We start from the raw sequence: 23,514 nt of genomic DNA on the forward strand, positions 1-23,514 counted from the left end.
GGCCAGCTGAAGGACGCCTCCGGGTGCGGGAGTTTCTCGCTGCATTGAAGACCCATTGGTGGCCTTCGGCTGTTATCTGCTCTATGGACGGGTTGTTGTCTCTTTGACACATTCCCCATTTCCATTCTCAATTTTATTGTTATGTTCAGCCTGGTTCATGTCTACAGTGGCAGCACCTTTCTGGTTCCAGACTTAAAAGAAATATATTAGGATATGTGTATTAAATGTTTTAATCAGAATTAATGTTTTGCTTATGTATATAAAATATTTTTTAAAAAGACATATTTTTTTAGACTACCTATTAAAGAAAACAAGTACTAATATCAGTTTTGATATTTTACTTTTTAAAAATGTTTTTAGGAGGCTATTTTGCCGGAGCCGGTTAAAAAGCCCACTTATCCTACACACTGCCATAAAATATACTCATGTGAACAGGAATGAAATATTTGTCACTTGATATTGAGCTACTAACAAAATCAACCAACCGACATATTATACTAACAGTATACTTTTCCTAGAAGAGAACTAGTGTAAAATGCGGTATGGGCTTTGCTCATTTTTGAAGGCCGTACGGTCACCTATAGTTGTTAATTTCTGTGTCTTTTGGTCTCTTGTGGAGAGTTGTCTCAAAGGCAATCATACCACATCTTCCTTTTTATTTTCGCATACTTTTCATTGTAAAGTACAAATGAAATCTGTAATGTCAGTGTAAGATGATGTGGTCGAATAGTTTTATTATACAAACCACCCTGAACTACTGACTTTAGTAACAGTTTAGTATTACGAGTAGCAGACAAAGACATCAGAGCCAGAATAGGAAAAGCAAGAACTGCATTTTTAAAACTAAGTCACATCTGGAAGTCAAGCAACATCAGTAAGAACACCAAAATTAGACTATATAACAGTTGTGTACTAGCAGTGCTGCTATATGGGGCTGAATGCTGGAGAATGACAGAAAAAGACATCCACAAGCTCTCCAGTTTTCACAACAGTTGCCTTAAAAAGATCTTAAGGATATTCTGGCCACGTAAGATCACCAACAAAGACCTCCATGAAACAACAGGATCCAACAGCATGGAGAACTTATTGACGCAAAAAAGATGGAGATGGATTGGCCATGTTCTAAGAAGACCAGCAGAGGACTTGACCAGAGTTGCCCTAAGATGGACACCTGAGGGGAAAAGAAAGAAAGGACGCCACAAAACAACTTGGAGAAGAACAGTTGAAGCTGAAATGAAAGAACATGGAATCAGCTGGGGCAAAATAGAAAAGAAAGCACAGAACAGAGATGAGTGGAAAGATCTAGTCCTTGCCCTATGTGCCTCCGGGCATAAAAAGGACTAGGTAGGTAGGTTTTACGAGTACAGAGATGAAATGCTTCTGATTTATAATGCAGCTATATAGATATACATCTAAAGTGCAAATATTTTGTTGTACAAGTCAGCCTGAAGTTACAAAACTACTGAAATTTTGTTGCGAAACAATATTTTCAATAAAAAGAGGACATGCTGGCAATCTAAATTAATGCGGACAAAATTTTGTAGTGATTGTGTTCAAATATTGCTGTCATCGTATTAATCAAGCCATTCTGACATAAAAATATTACTGCATAATAATGCGGCTATAAATATCTTCAAAATAAAGTGCAAATACATGTATGGTCGGTTTTGGTTGATGCTGTCAAATAATTTTGTTATACGAATCAGAATGAGATATCAAAACTACTGAAATTTTTTTGCGAGATGATATTTTGAATAAAAAGAGTTCATGCTGGCAATGAAGATTAATGGGGACAAGTTTTGTTGTCATTGTGTTGCAAGGTTGCTGTCATTTTTTATTATACAATCCATCCTGACATCAAAACATTGCTGATTTACTATGCAGCTATGTATATTTACACAATAAAGTGCAAATATGGTCAGTTTTGGTTGATGCGCTTAAATAATTTTTTTATACGAGTCAAGACAATATTTTGAAAAAAAGAGGACATGATGGCAATCGAGATTGATGGGGACAATCTTTTTTGGTCATTGTGTTGCAATGTTGCTGTCATTTGTTTTATACAATCCATTCTGACAATAAAATATTGTTGATTTACTATGCGGCTATATAGATTTACATAATAAAGTGCACATATGGCAAGTTTTAGTTGATGCTGTCGAATAATTTTGTTATACGAGTCAGCCTGGGGTATCAAAACTACTGAATTTTGTTGTGTGTCAAAGTTTTGGTATCAAAACTACTGAAATTTTGTTGAAAGACAGTATTTTGAATAACAAGAGGACATGCTGGCTATCTAGATTGATGGAGACAAATTTATGTTGTCGTTGTATTGCAAAGATGCTGTCATTTGTATTATACGATCCATCCTAACATCACAATATTACTGATTTACTATGTGGCCTTATAGATTAACATAATAAAGTGCAATTATGGTCAGTTTTGGTTGATGCGTCAAATAATTTTGTTATAAGAGTCAGCTTGAGGTATCAAAACTACTGAAAGTTTGTTGCGAGACAACATTTTGAATAAGAAGAGGACATGCTGGCAATCGAAATTGATGGAGACAAATTTTTGTTGTCATTGTGTTGCAATGTAGATGTCATTTGTATTATGCAATCCATTCTGACATAAAATAGTTGCTGGTTTACTATGCGGCTATATAAATTACCATAAAAAAGTGCAAATATGGTTAGTTTTGGTTGATGCGTTGAAATAATTTTGTTATACGAGTCAGCCTGAGGTATCAAAACTACTGAAATTTTGTTGCGAGACACATTCCCTATTTCCATTCTCAATTTTATAATAAAGTGCAAATATGGTCAGTTTTGGTTGATGTGTTCAAATATTTTTTTTGTACGTGTCAGCTTGAGGTATCAAAACTCCAGATAATATATATGTTCCTGATACAGTAAAAAAGAATGTTATATTGGAGCCAGTCTGAGATGTTAAACCTACTATTGTTTGGTGATGATTCAATTATTTGAATAAAAAAGAACATGCTTGCACTGTTGATTGGTGCAGAAAAAGAAATATTATTATACCGACCATTAACATGATTAATATCAGTAACTGTACACCAATATTGCTTTCAATTATCATGATTATTGTATATGATCTAACTACTATTTAGTGCTATCTGTATGCAAAATATTGATAAAAACTGATTTTTTATTTTATACATTAATTTACAATATTGTGATCAAAATTCGTTTTATAAAATAAATGAATAATTTTGCAGTCGCACGCTTTCTTTGAAATCAAATTGCATTATGGGTGATTTCGGATGGTGTAGATAGAATGGGGAATGGGGTATGGTGTAATGTGTAAGGTGTATGATGCAAAGGTGTATCCTGTATGGTGTAAGGCACATGGTGTATGGTGAACGGTGTAATGGTGTATGGCGTTAGTGGTAAGTTTACACCATCCAGGGACTGTACTACATGATAACTGTGTTTTGCTTGTATATGTAGATAGTGAAACAGTATTAAGCTTAAAAAAAATGCAGATGTGTTCATTATGACCAACAGTATTTTTTTAAATAACCTATGCAGCACATATATTGAATGAACACCTTCAGCTTTACTTTCACGGAAATAAAGAGAACTGCCATTCGCACAGAACATTAACTTCTGACTAAGTGTTTATTGTTCCTATAAATTATAATATTTGTCATATTTGAATCGAAATAACTAATGCTTTAATGCTAAGGCTTTCGTGTTTAAAGACATAGTTGGACCTAGAATGTTTACATTGGACACAATGTGACTTTGATGGAGAGTTGCCTCATTGGCACTCAAACCGCATTTTCTTATTCCTATATACCATATATTTGCCGTCCTTTCCACATGTCATGGGTCCAAATATTCCTTAATCTTATTCCTCGCTTATGATTGGTATACAATTTCAGTATAACGGCTAAAGAAATATGAAAACATCCTTCAAAAATATAGCTAGCATAAATAAACAGACATGAAGACAACAAGTGAGCTCTTCAAATGCCCGATGATGAAAATATCCAGTGTCCGTCCTGCAACCTATGAGTTTCAATTTTCGCGGATTTGTACATTTACCCTTTGCTCTATAACGTCATGTATCAGTGCAGGAACGTCACGTGATCAAGCCGATGACAATTAATCAATATCATTAATACAACAAAATAAATACCCCAACATTTTGTACGCGTAAATGTAGGTGTACTAACTATTTCATTTTACCTCATATTCTGAAACCAAAAAAAAACACATAAAAAATACACATTGTCGATAAAAAAGACTGATACAATTGTATGTGTTGATACTGACTTCATCAGCGGTCTTGCTTGGTTTTCTTGTTGATAAAGTCAGTATCAAAAACAAAATTTGCATTACTCTATATGTAATGTATTCTTAAGGTATTAATTTGAAATGCCAAAGCGCCACATACGAATACACACTGAATTCCTGTAATATATCAGTTATCGGATGTTTTTCTTGAAACAGTATCGTTTAAACATAATACAAACAGAAATAGTATATATACAAATATTTTACTAGCCTCTTTGTATACTTTGAATATTTTTTGGAGTACAAATGATCCCATATTCTCTATTCTGTCAATTATCAACTTGACAATGTCCGTTCGGTTGGCTTTAAGTGACGACAAGAACAGCTGTTCAATTTGTTTCTGTTATAATAAAAAAGTATTTTTTTAGTTATTGTTAAATTCAATATGCTTAGAGACGACTTGTAGATAAAACATTTGTAAGGATTTCAATTCAATAGGGGAATAGAAAATAATAACATAATATTGAATGATAACATTTACTTAATATTGCAATTTTAGTTATAGTGAGTAAATTCTTTACCTGTTTTTCTTGTTATCCATAAGGATAAGAATATGTTGTATGATATCAATGAGACAGCTCTTCACCAGAGACAAAATTGTCGTGTAAGTTATGGGAAATTGAAAATAAAGTTTTAAAATTCGATATAATAAGTATTTGACAGAAATGTAAAACGTTAGGTAGAAGTTGAATCTACGGCCCTGGAGGGTACTTGTTTGTTCAATTTTCTTTTGAATAAACAAGTACTTGAAATAGATAAAGAACCTCCTAATTTCAGAACGCTAAACGACAAACGATGAAGTTTTAGAAATTGATCACTATTATTCTATTGGAGATGGATTATGGATTTTCAATTGCGTGATATCACGATTCTGGAAGGCTCATTTTTCTCAGAATTAGTCTTAAATTAGCAAAATACAATCAGTTTTAACTTAGTACTACTAACTAAAGATAATTTTAAACCAATTGTTTTGGAGCAATAATGCTGGAAAAAGGTGGAGATACAACCTTATAAAACAAACTGTTTTCTCTGAACTTCAACATATTCAAGTGTCCAACTAGATAAATAAGCTAGTATTATTCAATGGAAGTCTGAATATAAAACAGTGTAAATCTGACAAAAATCGTAGAATGTAGAAATCTGCACTGATTATGAAATGTGTGCCTGTGACGGAATGGATTTTGATCAATACCAAAAATTATATGTAAACCTTGTTTTCCCCGTTGTGTAGTATAGATCTAGTTTATTTGGCATATCCGAACATGATCAACTAGATACTGTGCAAAATATGACATATCAATACGTTATAGTTGACTTTGATAACTACGGCAATTTAGCAATCCGTAGCTATATAATATGACAATAAAACAAAACAGTATATTTAAGTTATAAAATTCTTGTTTACAAATTTTATAATTCACAGGTTGATAGAGTAGATTGAACTATCATTGAAACCTGTAAAACGACACAACGATCATGGCATTCAGTGTATTATCTTTTCTTAAAAAATGTGACTTACACTATTTTAAACCATCAAAACATAACAACCTAAGAACAAATTTCACAAAGATTTTGATATGCTGGTTTACATTTATTTGACATAAAGTGATGTGTTTTCTTTCCTTCATTCTTTGTCCGGGTTAGGTATTATATTTTGTCACTTGTGTCTTATCTTAGGTTCAACGTTTATATAAGGTTTTAAATATAATGTCTCGTGCATGACAGATGGACAAAGAAATTTGAAATGAGTATTAGATGCAGCAGAATAAGTATAGTTTTAAGGTATAAAAGCACATTTCCCCCAAATTGTTCGTTAAGACAAGCATATGTTATACTAAATGTTAAACACAAAGAAGGTTTTATTGGCGTGTATGCCCTTTAAAAAAATACATGGATGACGTTATGTTATCAATATACTAAAATAGCTGAATGTACTCAAATATTTATAAACATGGTTAATTAATGGTTTGCTTCGCTGCGTGATTTTCAGAATGCAAAGTAATAAATATATAATTATATGACATGCTATGTAAATCATTGACATTGGCGAAAAATAACACATTCTGAATTATTTTACGGGCAGATGAATTACACATTTATACAAAAACAAATGCCATGAAAATACACATGACACATCAATCTGAAATTCAATGAATATTCAGAGCATAACTAGGAAAAAGTATTTTCCTTCTTCATCCTGTACAAATATATAGGCATTCATTTCACAAAACAAGTACAATACATTCAAGTTTTTATATCGTTGATATCAATCATGAATTCACAAACATACCTGTAATTGCGAAAGTTCGTGTCGATTTCTTGCAATGAAGATTTCTTTGTCAGCAATGTCATACCGTTTCCATTTCTCAACAAGTTTCAGTTGCTTTTTTATTGAATTTTTCAGTATTTGTGATTCAATGCTTTCATTGTTTTTATCTTTCACACCGTTTATCATGTTTCCATTGCTCATGTTGTTTTCATCTTCCACTTCCTTTATCATGTTTTCATAGCAATCTGAAATAAGTATAAGATGATATATTGTTGTGTATTGTTAAGGTCTAATACAATTTAACAAAAAAAATGGTTGTGTAACACTGAAATCTTTATCTCTTCTAAAATTATTTTGTTGTTGCAATTACTGAATGTGGCAATATAACTTTAAGGTATTTCATAGATATTCACATAGTTTAGAAATTCATTAATAACTTCCAAGGAATACTCAGTCTGCTATTTAAGGTGTTAGTAACGCACATGACCCTTCTGTTAATGTTGTTGAGAACGTCAATTTCTCACCTGGTTCTGAAAGAAAGATTTGTAGAAGCGTCTTTTCTAAGACGTAGAACACAGGAAAACAGTTGAATGAAGACATTTTGCCACATCTTGTTATATATAACAGTATGTTAGTTAAACTTATTGTGTGTTCTGTAAAAAGAATTTATTCTATTTCGAAATTTAATAAATAAACGCATACTAATTTGTTAGATTTTGACTTCTAACAAAGTGTCTGGTTTCGTTTCCAGATCTGAATTATGCATTGATAGATCAATCTAACAAAATAAGAACAAATAAGATAAAAAGTCAATCATCAAACCACTGAGTCTATAGATTGAGCAACATTTGACTTTCAATATAGTATGATTAAAAATTGTTTTACTGGTACATTGGTAGGTTTAGCATTTATTGTCCGACTCATTACATTTAGGTAGCTTACTCCAATAACAATTACTGTTGATTTTTTTCATTGTGTATGCTGAATCTAAACATGCTAAAAAGAGGATCGCTATCCTCTTTTTTTTTATCCCAAGAAGGAGTCAACAAATACGACGATGTCCATATTCTAAAAATGAACCAGTCTTTTTATAATTACAGAAAAGTGCTTCGGGCGCATAAAAACTTTAAGGTGTTTTTATTTTTATTTTTATTCACAGCACTGATTTGATACATCTGATTGTGGACTATCAGTCCCTGATGGGATGATTTTTTTCTAAAAATAACCATTACTAGTATTTCTGTTGAGATTATAATGTGCAGAATATTATCTTTTTATTTCAGTTTTAATTAAGACCAAATTACACAGAAGTTAATAGCTATAAATCACTTTACGGCCTTCTACAAGGAACAAAACTAACACCGGATAGTCAGTTAGAAAGATCCCGAAAATGACAGACTTAAAACAAATGAAACGAGAAAACTAACTGCTTCATTTGTTTTTACAACAATGAACAAATAAAAGATACACAACAACGAACGATAACCACTGAATAGCAGGCAGTAAAGTTGTTTGCTGGTACCAAAGACCTCCCCGAACCTAAGACAGATGTGTAACAGTACAATATAAGAACACACTATAGAAATCAACCAAGAAAGGAATTATATGTATCTCACCGGACCGATACAAAGCAGAAATACAACTAACAAACGGACTTGGTGGTGGTGATTTTATTATAGAAAAGAAATGAATTAATGTAAAAGATACATGTGATATCCATTTTTTTTTTTTTTTTTTTTTTTTTTCATTCGATATGACAATAAATATTGCCTCCAATGCTATAAATTAGACATGTAAAATCCAAGTTTTGTCTTGTTTCTTGAAAATATGTATAGAAATAGATCATGCAGATCTTGTCCTTATAAAATAAATATCAATCAAAATAACGAACTCTAAGTTAATTTCGAAAAGGTGCAGTCTGTGAAAGCTGACAGTCTAAAAGAGATCTCAAATGTTTCATTTGTATTTGTTATTCCAGATTTATGATTTTCACCATGATAACAATTTTTGGCTTTGGCAAATATTATCAAAGTTAACACAATTGCAAATTTCAATCAAAGGTCCTAGAGACTTATGGAACTCTTGTACATAAGAATAAATGGATTGATTGTTTGCTTGCTTGCTTAAAGTCAAGTGAAAAATAATTCAATACATGTGATGCTTGTAAATACCATTTCAAAATAAAATGGCAGTCATAATTTCCGTTAACTTGACCTGCACTAACTCATTATATTCTTTTATACTAAACATCAATGAATATACCATTGACAAATTGATCAGCATATTAGTGTGAAAACTTGTTTTCATTAATCATATTCAGTTCACTTGCGAAGGAAAAAATGGAGTACAATGCACAATAAATACTCATTTGTAACTTCTCAATAAACAAATGCTGTCTTTTACCACAGAATATCGTTATCTACAGTTGTGTTGTAACAAAATGTGTGAGAGGCTTTGGCAAATATTATCAAAGTTATCGCAATCGCAATTTTCAATAAAAGGTCCTAGAGATTCATGGAACTCTTGTACATAATAAATAATGGTTTGACTTTTTTTGTGCTTGCCTAAAGTGAGGTGTGAAATAATTCAATCATATTTAAAAGAGGATAAAAAAAATAACAATTATTGACAATGGAAAATGAAATATAAATATATTTTCAGTTTAAAGCTAACAAACTATGAATGAGTAAAACACTTCATATTCATTTTTTATCTGTATCATCGTTATTGTGCATATAACTCTATTGACATTCTGTGCATGTTCAAATTTTAGTCTCCAAATTAAGTTGTATAGTATTCAATTAAAAAGAAATTACCTTTGTAAATCTTGAATATAGCATTCTGAATATATTCATCAACTTTTGCTGTTTTGTCTTCCAGTGAATATACGTAAACCTACAGTTAAACCTAAAATTTAACTTATGATTAAGTGTATTAAGTGGGCAGTGACGGACCAACAGATTAATGGTTCATGTTATAACATGATTTCGAATGTGACTAGTTTTTAACAATCATTCACATAGTCTGAATTGTTAACTGCATGAATTATACCCCTGGTGAGTAATTAGAACGTATTAATGTATTAAAAAAGTCTGTCCAATTCAATCCAGAGTGCAGTAACATTTCTTTCGGAATCCTGTTGAATTAGCATTTGTAGGAACCACACGCACTAGAATAGTACGTCAGTATTATGAAGTATTTAGAGTAGGAACTAATAATTTTGATCGGCAACACAAATCAATGAGACATGTATAAGCAAACACCTTTTTTTTTACGTTACAAAATGAATGAATAGCAACAGGTAAAATTACAATATAAATAACATTGATAAGTTATTTAAATTATTATCAAACCTCCATTATACAATTGAAACAAATGTCACACATACTACCCTTGAATGCAAATCTGATACACAATAGTTATCAGTCTTTTCTAATTAGAACCCTACTTATTTCACCATTTTAAAAACAAACAAACAAAAGTATTTTAAAACAACTTTAGAAAAATATATATGAAATAACCATGAATTTTGTGATTCCGACGCGGTGTTTTTGTTTTAACTTCATCAACAAGATTCAAACTAAACGTACTAACATCATAAAAGTCATATTAAGTTTTTCTTGAAATTATAGCGCTTAATTCTTAGTAATGTTTCAATTTATTGAAAGCACAATCAATGTTTTAACAAATAAAACAACATAAAAAATAAGACAACAACATTACATTGACTTCCCTTTAGAACACGAATGAATCGGTTTAGCATATGAGTAATGGGATTAAAATGATTGCATCTAAATCAATAGGTGTTATCAATAAATACATTAGTTTGATTTTTGTAAAATTCTATTACCAAATTTGTATTCTCAAGATAGAGCTTTGACAGTTTGTTTGCTTCATCTTCTAACTCCGTCTGGTTATCATTAAAGCATTCCTTTTTCAATTCTTCAATAATTTCGTCTGTTTCTTTTAATTTATTCGTCTCGTCGTTGCTCCCCCTATATAAACAACACAAATGTACATGTATACGAATAAAATATGTCGATGTTTACAAAACGAAAAGTCCAATCAATTGCGCAAAAACGACAATGAATATGAGTTTTGTAGATAGACCTACATTGTTGACGCACACATATATCACTCATAACATGAATGGGGAAACATTTTTTTAAATAAAACAAATTGGATAATTTAACGTATATTTGCACATTAGTATCGCAGTAAAAGAAACGTGATTGTTTATTTCAAATTGATTTAGTTAGTGGGTCCACTTCTTGTCCAAACATAAAAAGGTTTGCTGATAATGAACTGATAATTTAGATGTCTACAAAAGCTTTTCGAACAATAAAACTTTCTGAACAGTTTGGTTTATTTGTTTTTATAGTGATTATGATTATAACATAATGTTGACTGCTGTACCCTTATTTTTGACATTATTACCTATTATGTCTGTATGTATTGTTCATACATCGTTGTCAATATAATGAAATTGTTGCGACTTTCATTCAAGTGAGATGTTTGGCTAGCTAGAAAACCAGGTTTAATCCACCTTTTTCTACGTAAGAAAATCAGGTTCCAAGTCAGGAATATGACAGTTGTTATCCATTCGTTTGATGTGCTTTAGTTTTGAATTTTCCTCGGAGTAAATTATTTTTGTGATTTTACTTTTAAATCAATACTTGATAGGTTGAGACTATCCCACGTGTCATTGAACAAATCTGCATATTCCAATATGAGTTTCATATTCCTTATCTGAAATGTAGAGACTACATCATGTGACGTTACGCGCCGTTAATGTTCATAACGTTTTTAACTTCTTTTTTATTAAATAGCGATAGCAAAAATCATTATTATGTTCAAACTTATTTCCGGTGTAAAACAAAAAGACTAATAATTAACATTTGATCCGTTTTGTTTATCAATGTGTGTGTCGTGTGTAGTTTTAAAAACCATTGGATAAGGAAATAAATGTATGCAAACTAATATTTTATGTTCAGGTAGAAAACAAGGCATTGGAATACAACATTCATTTTCCTAGGCTTCGGGAGATATGAAGATTTGCTCACCCTCTAAAAATCATATTCCACTCGGCAACAGCCCTTAAGAAATGTGAATATTCTTGTGTAAACAAATCTTCATATCTTCCTTAGGCAGGGGAATTCAATGTATAATGTCTCTGTATTCGAATGAATATTTGTACACTGAATATGCTTCGCAGTTTTAAGTAACGAACAAGGCTAATTTTTTTTAGTACTACTATTGTCCAATTCAAGATGGCAGTATACAGTTGATCTACATGTGGAGCAGATCTGTTTTCCCTGCATGAGCACCTGAGATCACCCCCAGTGTTTGCTGGGGTTCGTGTTGCCAGGCTTTATTTTTCTATGTTGTGTTTTGTGTACTATTGTTTGTCTGTCTTTTTCTTTTTTAGCCATGGCATTGTCAGTTTTTTTTTATGATTTTGACTGTCCCTCTGGTATCTTTTAGCCTTCTTTTAATCTACCTTAAAATCACAGAAAGACCGGCATTTCTTTTTTCGCTTTGAATATTGTCTTTATATAATTTTATCTGATTAGGTATGATTGTATGTATGGTTTGTGAAGCACTCTTTTTGTTTCACAAGATATCTGCGATATCATACACTTTTCCTGATTGATAGGCGAAAAATGTCTCGCATGATTATCATGAATGTTTTCTGTTTAAAGTGATTATATGAGAAATATGTGTATTTAACAAAGCTAATATGTGTGTTCATGACTTTCTGTGCTTTTATTTTATAATACTTCGAAAAAATGCATTTCTTAAATCATTAAATAGAATTACCTAGTATTGACAAAACATGCGAGAATTTTGTATAAATCTGTATTAATCCTATTATAAGGTTATAACAAAGGTTAAAGTGAACTATTCAGCAAACCTATGTTTTTGCCAATAGCAAGAAGCAAGGAAATTCGCTGCTCCTCCTGAACCCTCAATTGCAATAATGGGATTTTTGCCTTTCATTACAGTTGAAGCTGTTCTCATTGCATCAACTCCTCCTTCAATTAGTACTAAGACTATTGGCAGCTTGTCACAGGTTATTTTGGCTTCTGTTTTTCCGTCTACAAAGAGAAAGAAAAGATAATGTGCTCTTGAATTGCTAAATAGCACATTCCATCAGGGGCTAACAAAACAAGGGCATACATAATGAAACTCACTATTTAATTATAAACATGTTATCAATGATTATAGAAACATTGATAACATTGCATTTTTGTGATGATAATAATATGCGCTTTACCAAAGATTCATTTTCTACAGTACAGTAGCGGACATCTTCTCTAAACTTGGCGAATTTCAGCGAGACAAATATGTATGTTACATACAAAAGTATTTAAGTCCTTTCATAGATATAGACAAATCAGGCGATACATGTATAGTATGATTGCAATATAAACAAAAAAACAAAAAAAAAACTACTTAGAGAAAGCTAAAGATCTTGCAACACAAACCCATCAAAAAAGGTGGTGGACTCAAGTGTTCTGGAAAACTTTACAACTTATGTTTCACTAGTTGTGAGACTGAAAGTACATGATGATAAGTTATATTTAGTTAGTAGGCGCCATGCTATAGCAAATTGGAAATTGACTCTTATGTGTTAGAGCTTTTGATTTTACCATTTAATTCAGTATTTTTGTGGTTTTAATTTTTATATAACCCTAAACATTATCAAAATATAAATTTTCTACATCTTACATTTGACTGAATATGATAAAAAGACTCAAGAATCAAACAGCACATGGCTCTCAACTATGAACAAAATACATAACTTTAAATACGGGCCCCACCTTAAACACGAACTTGCAGCAATACACACCTGAAAACCATGATATATGTAAATCTAACAATAACTATAGATTAAACAATATCACAAGCGTTGTAACTAACTGTAGCATGCTACGTTGAGTTGTTTTAGCTTAACGTATAAAGAAATAATTAGAACCCACTTTATACTACCTGCGTTTTCATCGCATATACACGATAAGAAATTGTTAAAAGCTTCTCTGCATTCTAATGTAGAATTACGGGTCCTGGTCCTTGTTCTGGCACTGGTATGTTTTCCGTCGATAAAAATGAACTGTGTATGATTTGGATCTAATGTTTTTTTCTTTTTTTTTAAGTGAGAATATTTATCTTTTTCTGTATTCTTCATAGTACTCTTCTTTGAGCCTGAAATCTAATACAAAATTCGAATAGAATGACATTCAAACAATTTGCTACAATGTCTACAATAAAGGAAAAAAATTGAATATAGGAATATAGGAAAGAAACATCCGGAATGCATTAGAACACTATTTCGTTAGATTAGATTATAGTTTACTGGACTACGTATTTTGATTGAGTTAAGCCATTCAGATTGATATTTTATAGTGGGTCTTTCTATGTTGTGATGTTACACAATGTATTCCCATAAGGGTGAAGGTGTGGTACCATTAAAACGTTTAAACCCTATGCAATTGTTTGCACCTGTCCTAAGTCAGGAATCTGATGTTTAGTAGTTGTCGTTTGTTGATGTGGTTCATAAGTGTTTCTCGTTTCTCGTTTTTTATATATATTAGACCGTTGGTTTCCCGTTTGAATGGTTTTACACTAGTAATTTTTTGAGACCCTTTATAGCTTACTGTTCGGTGTGAGCCAAGGCTCCGTGTTGAAGATCGTACCTTGACTTATAATGGTTAACGTTTATAAATTGTGACTTAGATGGATAGTTGTCTACTTCGCACTCATACCACATCTTCCTTTATCTATTGAAACATAAGCTGTAGGATATCTAGTAACACATTTTGTTTGTTATCAATAAGAGCAAGTTAATGTCGATGAATTTTCTTGAAAAACGTTGGCACTACTTTTTGGAATTTTGGGTCCTCAGTGCTCTTCCACTTTATACTTGTTTTTTGCTTTTTAACTATTTTGATCTGAGCGTCACTGATGAGTCTAATGGAGACGAAACGCGCGTCTGGTGTATCAAATAATAAACCTGGTACCTTTGATAACTATTCTCTATATTTGTTTATTGAACATATTGTACATAGAGATATGTATTCAGGTATATTTGTTGGTGTGTCAGTTTTTATTTATGCCTTATAATGTTCATGTGTAAAACACATTAAATAAGAATCAACTAGGCATTTTATTTTAAGAAACGTTATATTGAATTCACTGAAAGGGAATAAGTAACAGGATACGAAACTGAATTTTTTTTTATTTGCGATTCCAAACTTGAACCAAAACCAAATCTGCAAACATGTTTTCGATTTTCAGTTATAAGAAAATATAAAAATATATATCTGTAGGTTTTTTTCTTCAACAAACCCTTTTTAACCTCAAGTAACAGGGTAAAGCATATTTTATTTTAAGGAAATGTTATCGTTCAAAAAGTTTAATTTGGATCATGTTTTTTTTTTTTACTTTTTTAGAAAAGAGTTAGAATTGCATGAAAGAGCCTTTTAAATTCGACTCAATTGTGAAATAAATCCGCAAAGAAAAAATACAATAATTATTATCAATTTCGGAATAAAAATAAACTGACCATTTGTAATTTATACAGAAACATAACAAACGATTTGTCTTTTACATTAATTTAGTGCTTATCGGAAAGGAGAAAACAGTTCTGCAGGATTTCGATAGTCTTTTCTAAATGTTCTGTCCAAATTATGAAAGAGCATATAACTTTATATCTCAACACACACATACGTATTCTAGTTTACCTTAGAAAATGCAGATTCATTTCATACCTTGTATTTCTTATAACAAATTGGAAACATCGTTTGTCTTTTATATAAACTAAATATATTAATATTCTTGATTATTATGGCCGAAATTCTAAAAATTGTGTTTTTCTGTTTCACAAAAATAACAAATTGAAAAAAAAAAAAAAAAATTTTCATTAAGAATCAGTTTCTGTATTCTGTACCACAATTTGATAAGTCTTACTGTTTTTTTATGTTTTATTTCATCTAAAACATTCTGCGATAAAAGTCCAACTATTGGAATGTAGAAATCTTTCAGTGCTATTTGTTCATTAACAGCATCCTTAATAAATTCCACCACTTCCGACTCCGTTCCACAAGTTACAATCCAGGATCCTACAAATACAAAGTATGTTATATCTTTTTTAAATTCATGCATTTCTTTACATTAGTTGTTTACCTAAGAAAAACATGAAAAAGATATTCATAAGACAGCATCATGTAAAAATTGGTTCAAGTTTACTTCCTGGATTTGGTGGGATTCTTGTCGGTCAGTCTTTGGTGTGATGCGGAGCGTTGTGCAAGCTTGTTAAGGCTTAGTAGCATGTTTTTTTATTAGTTGATATTTGCTTTGAACATGTTGAACTAGCTGTGAGTAACTGCGAGTACTCTTAGATCTGTACTAGATATCTTTTTTGTGGTTGGGATGTATAAGTACCACGCCACGTCCGATCTATGTTTTTGTTAGATGTATTTCTGATATGTATCGATCTTATGAGTTAAACCCTTTTTAACTAACTGTTATGGCTTTGTCTTATGTTGTACTTTTACACCGCTGTCCCATGTTAGGGGGAGTGTTGGCTTATTCAAACTAGTTTAACCCCACCACATTCGATATTTACTTGTCCCAAATCAGGGGCCTATGAATCAGTTGTTTTTATTTGATGCTGTATATCATATTCGTTTCTCGTTCATTATTTCGTACATAAATCGACCCGTTTGATTGCTCGTTTGATTTGTTTTACATTTGTCATTTCGAAGCTTTTTGAAGTTGGATATGCAGTATTGGTTTGTCTCATTGCTGTAGGCTGTAGGTGTACCCATATTTGTTAATTTGTAGGTCATTTTGGTCTCGTTTGGACAGTTTTCTCATCGGCAATCAAACCACATCTTCTCATTTTCATATTGTTGTCTTTTGTCTATTTTCCTTTTTGTCCTTGCGTTGTCGGTTTTTCTCTACTTATAAGTCGTGCTGACTGAACAATACTGATATTGTATGAAGAAAATATCTGAAAAAAAACTTTAACTCTTAACATATTCATGTTTTAATGTTCAAACTTTTGGGATGATGTTGAGATGCGAATTGCCGTTTCAGATTATAAATTGTCAACCAGTGTATATATATAAATAAGAGCACAACAGTGTTAAATCTGCAAATTTGCGGAAATAATTTTTTGTTCTTCCCTGCGTGGGATTCAAACTTATGCTATTTTGGATATGGAGACACCGCCTGCACAGTGTCGAGCGCCATAGACCACTCGGCCAACTAGACTAAACTAATAATTCAGCATTCAGTGGCCTAGTATTACCTTTCCTCGGCAGTAGCTTCTAGAGTTGTATCATAGTACATGATATATCAGGCACAAATATAGAATTACAAATCAGCTAATAATTTATCGTAAAGAATCGTAAGATAACGTCACATAATGTTAAGGTAATTTCATATTTGCAAATGCTGTAACATTCTTTTGACGTTTATATAGAAAGCAATCGACCATGACTTTTTCAAACTGTGTATATGATTACATTCACGTTTTTATTAGTTCATGTAAACGTAAAGCAAATTATACGGGAGCATTACTTGCATTCCTAGTAATGTGTGAATTTGATTGATACACGATAGCAAGTTTTAACTCCCACCTTAACCTCTATTCCCACCCCCGAACATAAAAAATGTTATAAATCGCCTAGCTATGTTTCAAATTATATAGACACAAAACGTGTTTATGGGTTGTGTTAAAAATGTCCATGTATATCGTTTAGAACACGTTAAAAACAAGTCTTGTTTATTATTTGTTCTCTCACTGAAATTTTTTTTTGACATTTATTTTGTATTTCATGTGTGTCCCTACCTCCCCAAGGATGTACATATAAATATAAACAGAGTATTTTTGGAATTCATTACTTGAACAATTAATTAAACAAACCTTGGTCTATATATATGTCTACACCCCAATTCCCGGTTGTGCATTTTACATTTTACATGTACGCACACATTCAAAGATTTTCCTACAAAATCGTCTCATTGCAAACAACTGTTATTTGAAATGAAATACCGTTTTAAATTCGATTGTTTCAAGTGAAAATAAACGGTCGTAGGTAATGTATATTAAGCTTTATATGACTGGATTATGTTAATTCTCTACATTATTTTGGAAGGGAAATCAAGAATTGCCATCAGTTTGAAAACGCAGTCTCATATTGTTTTTACAATGTTTGCCTAGTACTAATTGGTATGTAGTTATTTTCTTTTAAAAGCCAAATATCAGGCAACTTATCAAAATGCACGACATTGACAAGACGGGAAATGATAAACAGATAATCGATTTACCAGTACTCAAAACTGCATCAATCAAATGTCTTTTCAAATTGTGTTTGTCTTTTAAATTGAACTGATGATCTATTCCTGTTATTGATATTATGGCCTCTGGTGCAGATATCTTCCATTCCTCTGGCAATTTGTGTCGCAGAAGTTCTGTTCGGTTAATGGTGTCAGGAATCTGCTTAAACTGAAATATCATTTTTTATAAATAAAAAGAAAATCTTGAACTCTCGTACTACCATTTTGGACAAATCATAATAGTTTCTAGTAACTCAATATACAAATAAAACAGAAGGGTCAACAGGGTTAATGTCTCCTGCTGTGAATTAATCAACTTCATATGAAGTTCGACTAAGTTAAAGTTTTGTGATAGCAAAGAGAAAAATTTGGTATGCATCATATTCATTTGGTAAGTCAAATCAGTCATTAAACAAATATAATTCCATTCTCCGGAAAAACATTCCGTCTACCCAATTGTATATTTTACGATGTTTTCATATTTTAATTAAATCACGAACATTTGTAATCGATTTTGATAAAGTCACGGTCACATTCATTCATAATGGACTAATAGGTTTTATAGTTCTCTCAACTCACTATCGGGAAGATACCAGATGAGTAGCCTGATCAGTAAACTTATTGATTTGCACTGTGTTTCACTGTGCAGGTGATGTCTGCATAACAGTTGAAGCTTACCTTTTGGACACACGCACACGCACCTTTTTTGTGACATGAAGTCCCTAAGTCTGTTTGTTACTTGAATTTATTTCCTCTTAATCGATAATTTAGATTCGAACTACTGCTGTCTACTTGTATTCTATAATTGTTATGTTATAATCTATGCCAGTGTTCTACCCTTCCATCAGACAAACATTAATATCTTGAGATCAGAAGATGGTCATCTTAATTTAATGCCAAAATCAAAAAAACTTTTTTAATTGCTGAGAGACAGATTTTATATTTCCCTCCATTGACAACAATATTGTATACTTATAGACTGGGTATGTGTGGAATAGTAGGTTTATTGTCCCCCGAGGTGTATATAGTGTCCTGAGGCAAAGCCGAGGGCAATAGTTGTATCCGAGGGGACAATGAACTTACTATTCCACGAATATTCAGTCTGTAAGTGTTTAATTATATCGAAAAAGACAACAGACAATAAATGGCGGTGATAAATCTATTTTCATAATATAAAAAGCAGAAACCCAACCATAACGTTTATAAATATTCTGAAATGCTAAGGCTACGTCTTGTACTGACGTCAAGCCTAGATGCAATAGGTAAAACGCGACGTCGTTACTCCCGCGGTATTTTCAAATTCGTCCAATCGCGTAGCTGCATTGGAAATTCCCCGAAATATAATGACGCCTGCGGTCAAATAGTTTCATCGAGGTCCAATAGTTGGAAACTATTGACCGGTCCAATAGTTCAACGCTTGCAATTTGAAAAAAATAGTCAAATTATTGTGTACTTATTTCAAAGAGAAAATGATCACTGATGAATAATAAACCAATATACTATCTTAAGTGGATACATATCGAAATTAACAGGGTAGTACGGTGGAATTTGTATACATAGATAGTTATATTATTCTATTCAACTCTTAAATGCCCGAATTGATAGCAAGGAAAATTACTTAAATTTTTTTTCAACCTGTAAGTAAATCTTTAGTATGCAAGTGACAGTGATAATTTAGGAATTGTAAAGTAAATGTGAAGATATTTCAAATAGTATAGAAAATCCTTGCAGCTAATTCTAATCAAGTACTGATTATAGCGAGTTCAATAGTGTCAAGTGCTAAGTAAAAATATCACAGATAAATAATTTTGTAAAAAATGTATACGTATATAAGGATTATTTCCCCTTTATTAAAATCAGCGAAGGTTTTAATAATTTAGAAATTAAGTTGAACAAGTTTAATCTAAATTCGTTAGAGAACATTTGCTCAGGTTATGCAAGTTCATTTAATAAACAAGAATGGAAATTGTGTAGTGTGTTGATATCCTTAACGTCGTTTGTCAATGCAAGATTTAAAAAAAAAGGCTTAACTCATCGTATGTTTGTTAACAAGAAGATTAATAGCTGATATTATTTTGTTCTGCTTATTCATTTCAATGTATGAATCTTCTCCATATATGTGTCATAAAGTGTACATTTTAGGATTTCCGATGTCATTTATTAATTTTTTTTTTAAATTGTTACAAAAATCACAGGAAACCTGTGTGTAGCTTTCATGCAGCATGCTTGCTATAATTGTAACATGTGATTATTTAGAACTATGTTGACTGTCATTCATATAGTATAAAAATCAGTCGCTGGACGAAATATGAAGTTAAGGATTTCATTGATAATAAACATATTTTCCAAACTGATCTTAATCAATTCCTATCATTTCATTGATTAAAAATCTGAAGATTCTGAAAATCGTGAATTATTCCGTTACTGGAGTTGTATACCAATAATCATAATAGATGTTGTCAGTATCTTGATATATTGACAGTAAAGTGTTTCATAAGTTTCACAGACTTTCAAAAATACATTCAGATAAATATGTCAATCCATTGTCCAAAATCCTTGTCTAAATTGTTTGTCATCAGAAGAATAAATTATAAGGTGAAATCAAAAATTTTCTGAAGCATACATTTCATTATATTGGATTGGGTCGGCATATCAATTTGTAAAATCAGTCGCAAAACATGATTCATATACATGCGGGTCTATTCTGACGTAGGTTATTTTTACAGTTATATCATTATTATAAAAGGTATAAAGCAATGTCTATAGGACATTATACTTATTGTTTATAAATGCTTTGCAGATATGATTTAGTTCATTAGACTAATGTAAGTTTTATTTGTATTTTTTTAACAGGAACAGAATATCTTGATGTTATTATGATCTGGTGATGTTTCCAAATAGGAGATAGACCTCTGTACCATATACATGGTAAGATCAGTGTTTTAATGTATTCTTAGTTGATTGTATTGTTTGTGTATGACTATATAATTTTAGTTCAGTGTAATTATTGTTTGTGTCTTGTGAATAGTAGTTACCTGTATGTCAATTATAACATGCTAACATTATAGTAACAAATAGTTCATTCATAAATCTATGAATGACTAGCGTAATATTATTACAGAATGAAGCACCTAATCCTGACTTGGTTTATAATTGAGGTTAATTGAATTTATATATTAATAACATATACACTTTACTGGTATTGGTTGTATTCTTATAGAAAAGAGCCAGTTTATCGTATTTTATATATATACTTTCCGTAATATGAATTAGAGTTATATCCCTTTGTCTATTTGTATTCATTATTTTGTTAATTGTTTACTTTCAGGGTTATGTATTTATGTCGTATAAATAAACATATTTAAACTTGACGAATCCTTTTAATCCGCACAAGAACCCTGTTACATTAATATAGACAGTTAAGAGTAGCTTGTTGTTATGTAATTGATAATAAGTAATCTAAAAATATAAAAGCAAAAACTCACTAAAACTTTCCTTAATGTCGTTTTCCTCCTTAACGTCATGTACTTCTGTGAATCATCTCTGCAAACATTTAAACATTTAAGGTTATTTTTGAATACATAAGTAATGACTGGCAGAAACATTGCATGTAAAGTGTATACTTTTGTATACCAATATGTTAAAGACAACAGCTGGAACAACACCAGAAATATGAATATAACAATAGTATCAATGGTACCAGGCCTATAATTTAATACGCCAGACGCGCGTTTCGTCTTCATAAGACTTATCAGTGACGCTCAGATCAAAATATTTATAAAGCAAAACAAGTAGAAAGCTGGAGAGCATTGGGGATCCAAAATTCCAAAAAGTTGTGCCAAAAACGACTAAGGTAATCTATACCTGGGATAAGAAAATCCTTAGTATTTCGAAAAATTCATACTTTTGTAAACAGGAAATTTAAAAAAAAAATTGAACATATAATTGATATTCATGTCAAAACCGAAGTGCTGACTACTGGGCTGGCGATAACCTCGGGGACGAAACGTCCGTCAGCAGTGGCATCGACCCAGTGGTGTAAATAGTTATCAAAGGTACCAGACTTATAATTTAATACCCAAGACGCGCGTTGTGTCTATATAAGACTCATCAGTGACGCTCAGATCAAAATAGTTTTAAAGCCAAACAAGTACTAAGTTGAAGAGCATTCGGGATCCAAAATTCCAAAAAGTTGTGCCAAATACGGCTAAGGTAATCTATACCTGGTATAAGAAAATCGTCATTTCACTCATTGTTGAAGTATTTGTCAAAATTAGGAATCATTTGAAAATGATCAAGCCTTAAATTGAAATATGGCAGAATAATCCAATCAAACACATTCAATACATTATTTTGCGGGAAAACAGTCCATTGTTACTAGTTTTAGTTAAGGCTAAACAACTCGATTCTAATGAACTTCATAGAGTTTGCACCTGAGGTGTGAATATTAATTCTTAATTGTTTTTGAACTTATAATTTGTTAAAGCAGGCACATGATTCAGGAGGTCAAATGATGACAATATAATAATAATGTATCGACATGCTGACTTCTCACGATTAAAAACTACATCTTTTTGTATATTATACTCAACATAGTTAAGCTCAGAATATTTGTTAATAAATTGTTTAAGATAAAAACTTTCAAGAGCAATTCAAGAGCGCATAAAACGCTTCAAATTAATTTCTGCATTTGTATCTATTACATGTGCCTAGTAACATAATATGATTTTGCCTTCGCCTCGTAAATATCTGAGATTAAAATAACTTTCAGTTAAAAGATTGCAAATGTAGTGATATAGGGTTTCAAAACTAGACAGTCAAATAACATTAAAAAAAACATCACCAAAAACAACCGAAAAATTTCATGTCAATAAAAAAAATACGCAAAACATAATCAACTGAAAGTTTAGCATTAAACATATGCTGAAGGTTGAACAAAACTGTTTTTCTGAAAACAAAATGGAAGGAGAAAATCAGAAGAGTTATGTTGTAACTGCTCGCTGTTTGGAAATAAATTACATTTAAAAAACACCGTAATTTAAATTCGAAACGTCAGGGCAATTAACATGAAGTAATTTCAATAAATGATAGGACATTTGTTACTGACTATTTGTTTTTAAAATTTGGATGGGCGTTCTTATGATTTAATTTTTCTGTTAGATACATGTAGAAGATAACATAAACGTTTAACATTTATGTCGCTCTTTACAAAAATGAATGTGTTATACATATATTTGATAGTTCCGATATTTTTATATTTCATAATTTAAGCAATTATAGGCAATTGTATGGCCTTCAACAATGAGAAAACAATCTAAACTCTATAGTCGACTATTAAAGGCCGGGACATGAACTAGAGGCTCTAAACTCTTTATGGGGTCAATTGACAATTTTAGTCATATGACTAATTATTAGATCTTACTGTGCTGAATTTTGTTGTTTATAGTTTATCTCTATCTATTAGAATATTCAAGATGATAACCAAAAACTACAAAATTGCTTTTAAATTACCAATTATGGGGCAGCAACCCAACAATGGGTTGGCTAATGCGTCTGAAAATTTCAGGGCAGATA

General features: G+C 31.4%; 1 protein-coding gene across 4 annotated transcripts in view; it reads right to left on the reverse strand.

The window, feature by feature from the left end:
- The window catches only part of LOC127715430 (transient receptor potential cation channel subfamily M member-like 2), an 85,169-nt gene that overhangs the window by 31,212 nt on the left and 30,443 nt on the right, over nt 1-23,514 (reverse strand). For all 4 annotated transcript variants that reach the window (XM_052221471.1, XM_052221470.1, XM_052221473.1 and 1 more), the window contains exons 3-11: nt 21,426-21,483; nt 17,932-18,109; nt 15,565-15,716; nt 13,588-13,807; nt 12,509-12,692; nt 10,445-10,589; nt 9,411-9,489; nt 6,616-6,839; nt 4,537-4,665 (exon numbers count right to left, since the gene is read on the reverse strand). In XM_052221471.1, the coding sequence (XP_052077431.1) occupies nt 4,537-4,665; nt 6,616-6,839; nt 9,411-9,489; nt 10,445-10,589; nt 12,509-12,692; nt 13,588-13,807; nt 15,565-15,716; nt 17,932-18,109; nt 21,426-21,483 (1,369 nt within the window). The remainder of the gene's footprint in view (nt 1-4,536; nt 4,666-6,615; nt 6,840-9,410; nt 9,490-10,444; nt 10,590-12,508; nt 12,693-13,587; nt 13,808-15,564; nt 15,717-17,931; nt 18,110-21,425; nt 21,484-23,514) is intronic.

This window comes from Mytilus californianus, unplaced genomic scaffold (genome assembly GCF_021869535.1).
Source record: "Mytilus californianus isolate M0D057914Y unplaced genomic scaffold, xbMytCali1.0.p SCAF_9, whole genome shotgun sequence".
Lineage (NCBI taxonomy): Eukaryota > Metazoa > Mollusca > Bivalvia > Mytilida > Mytilidae > Mytilus > Mytilus californianus.